Consider the following 12,098-nt stretch of genomic DNA (forward strand, 5'->3'; position numbering starts at 1 on the left):
TGACTCGTCCTACTGTTTGCTCGGCAATTGATCATAGGAAACATTCAACAAGTGAACAGAAGGACCTGTGCTCTCTGCCTGGCTGGACTCCAGACACTCTGGGGGTTGTTCCCGCTGTGCCCTGCAAGGCACTGTCGTTGCCTCCGGGGCAAGGGGCTCTCTCTTGAATTGGTCTGACTTAAAAAAGAAATCTTTTATTCATGTTGCACTCTTAACCATGTCATGTCCTCTCTTTGCAGAGTTTAATCACTCAAGAAATAGAACAGGATTCAGCCATGGCCCCAAGGAAGAGAGGTGGACGGGGGATTTCATTCATCTTCTGCTGTTTCCGAAATAATGATCACCCAGAAATCACATATCGGCTGCGGAATGATAGCAACTTTGCCCTTCAGACCATGGAGCCATCGTTACCCATGCCCCCTGGGGAGGAGCTGGACGTCATGTTTAGTGAACTTGTGGTAAGTCCCAGACTTCCCTCCAGGCGGTGGCTGGGAGGCAGGAGGGAGAAGAAAGGAAGCGGGCGGTTTGGTGAGCCATGGGCTTGCCCTGCTTCTGTGAAATGCCCCCTAGGCCCCTATGTCTGCAGCCCCACTGTCAGCCTTGAGCCTGTGGAGAAACACGGCAAGGAAGAGGTAGCGCTGCTACATCAAAGGGCTTTGCTGGTGTTGAACACTGGTGTAATACCCCGTTCTAGGTATTCCAGGTCTTCAAGTACAAGGCAGTGCTGCATCCGAAGTCACCCTTACTGGTTCCTCCCCCGCAACCTGAGTCCGCACTGTGTGCATCAATAGCTCCCGCATCTGCCTCGTACCTCCTGGGAGACCCCGTGCTCCTGCCACCCCCACTCCGTGGATGGCATTAATGTCTTTTTGAAAATTAGTCACTCTACCCGTCCTGTCCTTGATCCTGCCTGTCCTTGATCCTTTGATGAGAGACATTATTGCTTAAATACCGTATAATTATTTAGCCTAATGACAGGATTGCAATAATAACTGTTGTGGGAAACTTTTTATAGATACTATCACATTTTAGAATCCACTATACTGACGTGAGAGATGTGTCTGGTATAGATAGAACCCATTGATCAAGAGACGTAAGGGCTCGCTTCAGCGTAGCTTTCAAGCATCTCTGAAGTGGTGTTTCTTTCCATTCTGTGTTTCAGAGGATATTATAGTTTAAAGGGCCTGGCATGGAGATTAGGAAGACCTTGGTTCAAATTACCTCTCTGACTTGGTTATCTGGATAAGTATAGGAAAAGCATGACTTTTTTGAGCCCGTGTTCTGGAATGTGGAGAAAAAAAATAATACTTCCTCCTAATTTCATGTAATGATGAAAGGAGAACGATACATAGTATAAAGGCGCACTGCCTGGCCCTCATTAGGTGCTCAATAAATGTTACATGAGGACTCTATCCCCCCTGATCACCACTGGCATTTTGTAATAGAGTTAGTTCCAGTCAGACCATTTATGTTGTTCAACAGATCCTAGAGAGTGCTAGTGTTTTTCATGACTCTTAGCTCCAGAAAATAATGTAAGCTGTGTCACTGCCCTTCGGTGTAATAATGGAACCGATTGTGTCACCCCAGCTCTTCTAATTCTAGACCAGAATTCACCTATAAGCCTTTCTCACATGAGGAGCCAATATGAGAAAGTACTGTGAAGCTGATGTTTAAGTTCTGGGCTCCTCAGTGGAATAATGGGCCTATTATCAACCAGAACTAGTTGGGGAAATGAAGAGATGGTAGCATGTTTATGGTGTTGAATATTTTCAGTGTTTCGGGAATCTACCCTCTCCCATCTTCACTGCATACAGAAAGAACCCTGTTCTAGGTGTTAATGAGGAGGTTTGAAATAGAAAACTTGAACCCGCTCCTAAAGAGCTGACAGTTTCAGTAGCAAATGGGGACCAATAAAGGCATAATGCCACTAGGAGAAGAAGCACAACCCCCCTCTGTGTGGATTGTGTGTAAATGTATTGTGGGCTGTAGGATGTGATGATGAGGAAGGTGGTCAGGGAAGACTTCCTGGAGGAGATGAGTTGTGAGGAGTGATTGAAGGGGAGAAGGGAAGTGGAGGGGATCAATGTTAATGACTGTCATAGTCATCTTAAGCTAGTTTTTCTTGTGATAGCAAAACTTCAGTGGTTACAACAGCAGATGTAACCAATGTGGGTCAGCTCCTCCCCATCTTCTATCCAAGACCCAACCCTGGTGGATGAGGAAAGAGAGACACGGTGAATTCCTAGCAGGCTCTAGCTTAGGCTTGGAAATGACACATGTCACTTCTGCCCACATTTCTTTGGCCAAGGCAAATCACATGGCCACTCCTGAGTTCACAGGGCAGGGAGGTATCATTGTTCTGTAGAGAGTGGCACCATAAGTCACACAGCTAAGCCTAAGGTCATTGGAGTGGGTGGAGGACGCCTAATTTGCTCACAGGGAGGGGCAGTGAATCATCTGCCATGATGGCTTCCAAGAAGGGCAATAATGATGTATCAACAGGCTTGGTTTTATTTCCCTCTTAAAGCATTTTAAAACCAAAAGTCTCCCGAAGGAGACAGATGTTGCTGGTAGATGAAGACCTCTTTGGTGGTTGTGGAGCTAGCGTGCAGAGCCAGAACCCTCAAAGCATACACATCCACTGTCCTTTCAATCATATTCTATCATCCTCCCCAATTGAGACCTAAGCCAGAGCCTGTGTGGTGGCAGCTCCATGTACATCTTGAAGACAGCTCATTGTTCTATATTCGTAAGGGAGAAAATTCTACTTTCTGCCTTCTTGATGTCTTTATTTTGTGTGAAAATTGCCTACAGCTGTTACTTAACAAGCCAATGCCAAACCAGAACTTTAAGCTGAAACCATTGGAAAACAAATTATCTTGAGGTTTGCATCTGTCCTGGTGAGTGACGATGGATTTTTGTCTGCTTCTGACTTCAGGGCTTAGACCACAAATCTATCCAACTGCCAACAGTGTCCTGGGGCAAGGGAAGTGGACTTGGAGCCACTGGAAACCTCTGCCCTGGTTTCTCCTGACTAGTCACAAGCAGTTCCACCTCTGCCCATGCACGGGAGAGGGAGGCCACGTGGGAGGCAGAGTGCATGGCCTCTGGAGTGAGACCACTCTGCCACCTAGGGTAACTTCCTCTGTTTCCTTGTCTATAAAATAGGGATAATACCTTCTCTATCATAGGGTTGGTATGAAGATTAAAGCAGATCACTTCTTTTAAAAGGTGGGCACTTAGTAGGTGCTTTACACCCCACATCCTACTGCAGCGAGAGGGATAGGAGATAATACAAATATTTTCTGGGCACAGCACCCTAGGCAAATATCCCAGGCTTTTGCTTTCCTTGAAAGCTAATCTGCCTGCTGTGAATGAGCCAGTGTACGTCCCAACTTGCAGGCCATGTTAGCTCTGTATCTGTTGGAAAGCATCTCATCAGAGCCGGTTGTGGTAAGCTAGTTTCCTTGACCTTGTCTGATGAGTCACTCATTTGATGTGTTTAAAAGTGACACCAAATAGGTAGCTTTCAGAAGCGCTTCCTGCAACCTTATCGTCTCATACATAAAGCAGGCCGCGACGGGACGTCAGCTGTGTGAAGCTTTAAAGAGGTGGGCAGTGAGGAGTACCATGTTCTCTAGCAGGTTCCCTGCCACAGGCAGTGGAATGAGAATCTTTCTAATTTCAGGAAGCAGTGGTTTCTGGAGGTCCCAGCCCCCCACCCTGCCGATTTTATTTTGTTATAACAACTTTATTGAGATACAATTCACATAACCATTTAATTCATCTAAAGTGTACAATTCAATGGCTTTTAGTATATTCACAGAACTGTGCAGCCATCAGTACAATAGGTTTAACAGCATTTTCATCATCCCCAAAAGCAACTCCTTTACCCTTTCACCGTCACTTCCCATTTCTTCCCAAAGTTACCATCCTCTGGCAACAACTAGTCTACTCTCTGTTTCTGTGAATTTGCCTCTTCTGAGCATTTCATAGAAGTGAAATCATGTACCATGTGGTCCTATGTGGTCCTTTGTGACTGGCTTCTTTCACTTAGCATACATGTTTTCTAGGTTCATCCATGTTGTAGCATGTGTCAGTACTTCATTCCTCTGTATTGTCAAATAATAGTCCATTATATGAACATATTACATTTTGTTTATTCATTTATTGTCGATGGATGTTTGGGTTGTTGCCAGTCTTTATTATGAATAATGCTGCTCTAAACATTCATATACAAGCTTTTACATGAAAACATTTTCACTTCTCATGGATGTATACCTAAAAGTGGAATGTCTGGGTCATAATGGTAACACTGTGTTTAACTTTTGAGAGACTGCCAGACTGTTTGCCAAAGTGGAAAACAATGTATGAGGGTTCCAGTTTTTCCACATATTTGCCAACTCTTGCGAGTTTGTGTAATCTCTGCTAACCATATATTTTATGCCTTTGAGCATCAATCCATTTTTCCTGTATTGCCATTCCCACCTCACCTCTTCACTTCTGCTTTATCCTGTCTTAGCCACAAATCAAGAACATGACCAGTTTGAGACCCAGAACTGTTCCCATAAAATAAGATTCAGCTAAAATCTTGTCTTTTCTACAGGCTTTTAAAGGTCTTAGATGATCCCCACCAACCTATTTGGAGTTCTAGGCATGACAGCTCTAAACACTGTCTTTGCTCAAGTAACTTTTTCATCTCAGTGTTAACAATAGAAGATTTCCTTGGGGATGAACAGAAGAGTGTGTCATTAATTGACAGACCAATTCTTTTGATGTATGTTAAGTGCCTGCTCTGTGCCAGTCCCTGAGTTAACCGGTGAGCAAAACAGACGTGTCCCTTAACAACTGCGAGGGAAACAGGTAACTAAATCCAATGTGACCAGTTGTACGAAAGGGGCTTCTCAAGCAGCACATTTTGTTGGAGAAGAGCCTTTATTCCTCTTTCTTCATGAGGAGGGAGTTCCAGTCACAGGTGCTGTTTCTGTCATCCTTAGCTTTCTTGCTGGGGAGGGGTAATAGTCCCAGCTTCTCTTCCATCTCCTCTTTGGAACACACATAGCTCAGTCTCTCTCCCTGTCTCTATTTCGCTGCAAATCAACCTTTCAGAAAACACATACGTATTCTGTGACCCTTTGTCCTATAAATTTCATAGGATTGAGCTCCCGTGTGGAGTTTGGCAGTGGTTCAGCTGTCCCTGTGACTGGTGGGTAAGTGTCTAATCCGGCATTGAAATCTCAGCAAGCCCACTTGTCTAAAGTTGAAAGTTGAGCGCTCCAACTCGGCTTTCATGAGTAAAAAGAAAGATATTTTGATTTCCACTTGCTGATTCCTTAGCTTAGCTCTCAGATAATGCTAAACCTGCTGGGGAAGGATGGTGCTATTTACTGACACCTACCCGCAAGCCCCACAGGTATCTAACCTAGTATGGAAGGATCTTGGAAGGTTTCCTGGAGGAAGTGACATTTACTGTAAGACATGAAAAACAGCAAGGAGTTATCCAGGCAAAGAGGAGAGGGAAGAATGTTACAGACAGTGAGAATAGCATGTACGTACGTGTAAGGGCTGGGTGGTAAGAGAGAAAATGTGGAAGGCTCAAGGAACTGAAAGTTCAGTATAGATGGAGCATGAAATAGGATGTTGGGAGCATTGGAGGTTCTGAGAGGCCTGGAAAGCGGGATGGGGATGGTTGTATTGTTAGTTAAATTTACATATCTCGGATTCTTATTTAAACCAGAAGAAAGTACCTCTGATTTTTTGCAGGTTTTCTCAGTGAATTAAGTGTACCAAAGTATATTAAAATATTTTGCTGCCTGGTTATACTTACAAAAATAATGATTGTTCTTTGTAGTTTCTGTGACGTTTCAGTAAGTTTAGCAAAAGGTGTTATGTCTCCCTGAGTAGATTCTGAGTATGTTTTCCTTTGAGTCCAACTGTTGAGGTGAAATGCCTCCTTGGTACAATGCATCCCTCGTCTGGCTACTTTAATTTGAAATAAAATTACTAGGAGCCCCCTTCCGCTTTTCTACCCCATGTATAAACTCCTGCATACAGCAAGAGTTGATGGGCTAAGGGTTTTCTACAGAACATTTTACAGAATATTGGAATTGGTATCTCTCTTCAGGTTTCCTGAGCTCTCTTGCCTTGGGAAACATGCAAAATGTCCAACTGCTTTACCTGGGTGAGATTTTAGGTGAGAAACTAGGTTTTAAGATAAGTCTGGTTATTATTTTTAAAGTGTATTGTAGTATATTTCACTTCTTATAGCACGCACATTGTTTGAGTACCTGGAATCAGTTTTGCAGAGTTATTAGAGGAAAGCTTTCATTTCTAATACTGTACATCACTGTGAATTTATAACCAATTGGATATAATATGCAGTGTGCACCCAAGTTTTCCTAAGCAGAAATGTTACCAATTCCATTTTAGGCTGTTTTCTGGTTAGTTTGCCTTTTTTCAAACCCAATGCTAAGCCTTGCATGTATTTGGCCAATGGGTCTAATGCTGTGCCTTCCAGGAAATGTAAAATATTTTAAAGAAACTTACTTAGATCATTACTGATCATGAAATCACCTTTTATACTATTGAGGACTGTCAACGAAAAGTTAAAATCTCAGTGAGGAAGGTAGTGATGATGGATGCCGTAGAATGATGGGGAGATTTGTATCTTCATAAGTACAATTACTCACTGTAGGTCAGTTTTATTAAGTACTGAGGACATTCTTAACATTGGTCACCAGCCTAGAATTTGAGAAATGGCGATAACAGGAATGAGTGAATTTGGTTAATGTATCAGTTAGATGAATTCACAGGCAAGGTAAGCTGTGCCAAATGAATTCCCTTGGGAACCTACATCTGTAATCTCCTCATTTTTCAATATATTCTGAAGTCACTTTGGTATGAAAGGAGCTACAGGAATCCAAGTTAGTCTTACGGATTTATCAGTGTACAAATTTTATTCTTTTCCTAACTAGCCAGTGTGAATTGTTTACCCATCTTTTCAGGCTATGAACATAACTTTTTTTTTTATTATTATTACTAAAGTTAATTTAAGTTCTCTTTAATAGTAACATTTTTCCATTATCACCAGAATTATTGGAAAGTTTCAACACTGTTTATCTCTTTATTTTTAAAACTTGCCTTTTACACTAAGACCATGACTAAGAATAGAAAGTTCCTTACAGAGCTGTTGAGTTCCCTGTCGTTAAGAAAGATGAAAAGATTGGGTAGCAGGTACTTTCATTTTAACCCAATTAAAGAAAAAACAAACTGGTTGTAAGGAGTCATAGTTTTAATCTATTGTTTCTTAATTAGAGTGTTAAGGATTGCTCAGTAATTAAGTAAAGGAAGTCAGACTGCATAAAGACTTCAAAGATATACCTAGGACAGTCTCGAAGCATTCCGTCATTTGGAAGCCAAAAATCAGAGTCCACTGAAGGAATTAATGTTAAAATTATTCTATTTCCATGAGGTTAAAAATTCTTTTCATTTGACAAACCTATAAAAGTCAAAAGAGAAAATTATGTTTAGTTTAAGGACAGGAATAGTTGACAGAGAAGAAAAACAAATATTGAGTAGATCTTCCCTTGACACTGTCGCGTTTTGGGATAAATCAATCTGATGAGTTAAAAGAAAAATGTTTAGAACAGTATGAAAATACGCGGTACATCACAGGGAACAGGGAGTGTAGATATGAGCCTAAATGTGTTCAGTGCTCAAATCCCTGTCTAGTGTGCAGTCAACTTAAAGATGATCCCAAATGCAGAACTTTATCAAATGAATTATCGACTGTGGTACAGGGCGATGTTGATATAGGTGGCTTTGCTTGCTTGTATCTGTTGTACTTTTCCATAGAACATGGCGTTACTTGTAAGACTCAAAGTAGGGTCGGCAGTAGATCTTCATCCCAGCGGCCAGTAGACATTTCTTTGTGCAGGTTGAGGTCCTGTCTGCTTACTGACAGTAAGATGGTCACCATGGCTTCTTAAATTTCCTTCTTGTCCTCTGATTCACCAAACAAATCCAGTAAAGCTTAAGGTAAAATCACAAAACAATTTATTCCTTCTATTCCTAAATTATATTTTATCTCACCAAGATAATTCCAAATGTCCTTTTGTACAGGCTGTTAAATTTAGGTTTGACCTCATGTTAGGTATTTTGTTACCAATCAATGCATTTATTTCTGGGTGCTTCTAAATTTCGATTATGGGGATTGAAATGGGGGTATGTGGAGAGATGGAGGAAAGAAACATGAAAACGTTTTTTTAAATACAAATACTGTAAAACCATCTCTGAACTTAATAGTGTTATTAAGAAAACGAGTCCCTTTGGCCTTGATGATTTTCATTACTATGAATCCTGAGGAGACTCTGAATGGTATGTACCTACTTAGCTTTTGGCTACAGTTTAAAATCTGATTATTTAACTTAATCCTCCGGCTACCATGTACAAATTACACAAAGTCAACATATGGTATGGGCTTTCCAAGTCTCTCCATGTCCCCATATAAGCCTGTATAGATGTTTAAAAACTGGGAGAATAATTTCATCTCCAAGTAGTGTGGTTTAGATAAGCTTTCAAGTATAATTTTGAAAATATATTTCAGTAATAAGTGGAAAAATCTGGTAGTTTCTACAAATAACTGCACAGGAGAATATATATTGATGCACTGGGCATCATCTAAATGCCATTTGCTTTTATAAAACATATGTCACATGGCCTGTGGGAGGTAAATGGCCAATATGTGGATGGTACATTTTAGTCTGTCCAAAGATTTTTATTTCCTTTGCTTAGAATCCTGCCTACCTTCAATTCCCAGAATTCCTCTGGAATTTAAAACTGCTTCTTAATGTGTGTTATAGGAACTCAGTACCAGCTACATCTCTTAGTTAGGATTTTTCTGGTTCACGGATGAAGAACCATATATATGAGTATATTTGAAAACCAGGTCTCTAAAAACATTGCATTTTCCCTCTCTTGTCCAATTTTAAATGAATCCACTAGAAACATCCTATAGTTGCCAGCTTTTTATTTCATCATACAGTGTAATACGTAAGAACTAAACTAAACCAGGTGACCTGTCAAGATGGGCATTTCTTGGATGTAGAAGAAAAAGTCAGCAAGTCCTTTGCCATCTTCTAAACAACCAGACAGTTTTGAGTTTATTCGCGTTATTCTCATTATGTTAAATCCACTATGAATATGCATCCTTGTACCTTCAGAGAGTAGATTGGCACGCACGCGTGGATCTGGCTTTTTAACCTTCAGGATTCTCAGGGCCTGGAGCCCTGCCTGGCCCAGAGGTAGGTGCTCAGTAAATGCTATGGCATGGCACTTAATGACTAAGTACTGAAGGATAACGTATGCCATGCTCAGGAAGTATAATATTTGAGTGAAGGCATGTATACGTGAGTGCATACATAAATGAATGCTGAGTCCTTCAGCAGCGGGGTTTGTATTTTGAATTAGTCTCAAAGCAGTAGTGGTAGATTTGAGCTGATGTCTGCACCCCACCCATCACCTATTGTCGTTTTCTTTGCTCATCTTTATTTGGAGGTCAGTTACTATGGGACCATCAAAGTGGCTACCATGAAGGGTAGCAGATTAAAAGGATAAAGGTGATAATGTTTAACAAATACTTTCTGTCCTTAACAGTCTCTCTACCATTAATACTTGGTAATAATTAAGCTAGAGTCAAATAAACTCAGCAGCAGAGTGAAAATTCACCTTCTCCAGAGTAAACCTCAAAAGATACAGAAATGTGAGATTGGGAAAATACTGTATACTTTTTACTGAAAAAAGACAAAATACAAAATTGTACCTATAGTTTTGTCCCAACCCTGAAAAAAAACAAAAAACAAACAAAAAAAACACAACAATTTATATAGATAACTGAATGAGAGACTGAAAGAAATTGTTGTTTATATATCAAAAGATTAGAACCTAGAATATTGTTAAACACCTACAAATTAATAAGAAAATCACAAACAATGCAATAAAAATGAATGTACATATAGGTAGGGAATTCCCATTAAGAGAAATATAAGTAGATACAATGTGGGAAGAAACTCATTGTGGTAGATATCTTTTGACCCAGTTAAAACTTAGAAGTGTATTAAAATGAAACTTAAAGTGTCACCTGAGCTGCCAAACAGGTCTCAGAAGGGAATGCTGACCAGCTGTGGGAAGGGCTGGCAAGAACAGTGCTGGTGTCATTGAGGGAGGGGGACATGTGTAGAACTTAGCTTCACAGTTGCCCATGTGTGCCTTTCTCATCTGTCACGGTATAACTGGTTCTGTGTCCCAGGAGACAAAGTCCCTCCATTCAATTAGGAAAACACTGCTTAGAAATTCTCTCAATTAAGCCTTGTCAACAGAAGCTGTAGTAGATTGTAGGTGCAAAAACTGGAAATTTGGGTGGTTGGATGGATATTGGGAGATGATTTTAACATACTTAGAACAGAGTTATTTGTTTTAGGTTACTGGAAAACTGCTGGTGATGGCAGACTAATTAAAAGTCACTCTAATGGACAACCAAGATGGCACAGTAGGGAAACACTGTTTACCTTCTCTCACAACCACATCAAAATTACCACTAATCTGCAAAACAACCATTATTGAGAATCACCTAAAATCAAGCTGAACTAAAGCCTTTCAACTAAGGACCTGCAGAAGAAGCCACCTCCAGACTGGTAGGAAGGTCAGAGACGCAGAACGGGCTGGTCCCACGCCTGCGTGTGACCTAAAGATCGGGAGGGCTATTTCAGCCCACCCCCAGAAGGGTGAGAGATCCCAGCCCCACTCCAGCCTAGTGTTCCAGTGCCAGGGAGAGAAGTCCCCATAATTTCTAGCTGTGAAAACCAGCGGAGATTGTGATTCAGTGAGACAGAGCGGCTGCACTCACAGGCAATCTTCTTAAAGGGACTGCGCACAGACTTACCCACCAGTGGAATCACTCACTCTGAGCTCCAGCGCTGGGACAGTGGCTGGGAAGGAGGCAGGGACAAATGGTAGGGAATTGAGTTACCTGGCTTGGGACGGGGACTGGAGAGGCGGCTTTCTCCTGGATGGGGGAGCTGGTGGAGGCCATTGGGTCTTTGTTGAACCCTCCCACTTCCCGGCCAGGAACACAGGCAGCCCCCATATCTGAGTCTCCACTGTTAGTTCGCCACACCCTGGCAAGTTGAGACCTGGCCCCGCCCAACTTTCAGGCATACCAAGGCTGCTTTCAGTGGCTTTTTCATGCAGACCACTTGCCTTGGCTTAAGCTGCAGACTTTCCTAGGGTCTCTCAAAGGTTCGCAGAACCCAGACAAGCAGCCTCTGGCCTGAGCATGTCCTGTGCCTCTGGCTGAGCAGCCCTAAGCCGGCACTAGCGGCAGCCAGCGGTTCTCAACTTGGCCTCTCAAGGCTCTTCCAAGCATAGCACAGGTGGTAGCCATCTGTGGATTTCTTTCTGGCTCCTTCTGGGTGGCCCCAGGTGGGGAATGGGCTGTGGCTAAACTTGACCTACAGTGGATCCCCTCCAAGGTGGTCCTGGGAATGGCACCCCCAGTGACCAGCTTCAAAACGAGCTGGAGCTGTAGGGTCAGTCCCTGCACAACAACTCTTCCACTGTAGTCAAGGCCAGTCCTCACAACCAGTGAGCCCAAGGGTCAGTCCCTCACATTGATGTGCAGTTATCAAACAAGTCTCAACTACAAGAGGAGGGCACACACAACCCACACAAGGGACACACCTGGAGCACGTGTCTCAGGTGACAAGAAAGATTGTGTCACTGAATCCCACAGCACATCTACTACATAAGGTCATTCTACTAAGACCGGAAGACATAGCAGCTCTACCTAAGACATAGAAGCAAACAAAATGGGGAGACAAAGAAACAAGTCCAAAACAAAAGAACACAACAAAGCTCCAGAAAAAGAACTAAGTGAAATGAAGATAAGCAATCTATCAGACGCAGTTCCAAACACTGGTTATAAGAATGCTCATTGATCTCAGAGAGAACTTCAGTGGAGAGATAGGAAGCATAAAAATGGAGACGGAAACCATGAAGAAGAACCAGTCAGAAATAAAGGTACAATAACGGAAATGAAAAAT

The 12,098-nt window shown here is 42.0% G+C and overlaps 1 protein-coding gene across 6 annotated transcripts in view; it reads left to right on the forward strand.

Annotated features, from left to right (window-relative positions):
- The window catches only part of DAAM1 (dishevelled associated activator of morphogenesis 1), a 161,449-nt gene that overhangs the window by 61,125 nt on the left and 88,226 nt on the right, over window positions 1-12,098 (forward strand). For all 6 annotated transcript variants that reach the window (XM_074327417.2, XM_074327416.2, XM_074327412.2 and 3 more), the window contains exon 2: window positions 240-458. In XM_074327417.2, the coding sequence (XP_074183518.1) occupies window positions 276-458 (183 nt within the window). In that variant the 5' untranslated portion in view covers window positions 240-275. The remainder of the gene's footprint in view (window positions 1-239; window positions 459-12,098) is intronic.

Source organism: Rhinolophus sinicus, chromosome 3, assembly GCF_057876585.1.
Source record: "Rhinolophus sinicus isolate RSI-liver-muscle chromosome 3, RSI-T2T, whole genome shotgun sequence".
NCBI lineage: Eukaryota > Metazoa > Chordata > Mammalia > Chiroptera > Rhinolophidae > Rhinolophus > Rhinolophus sinicus.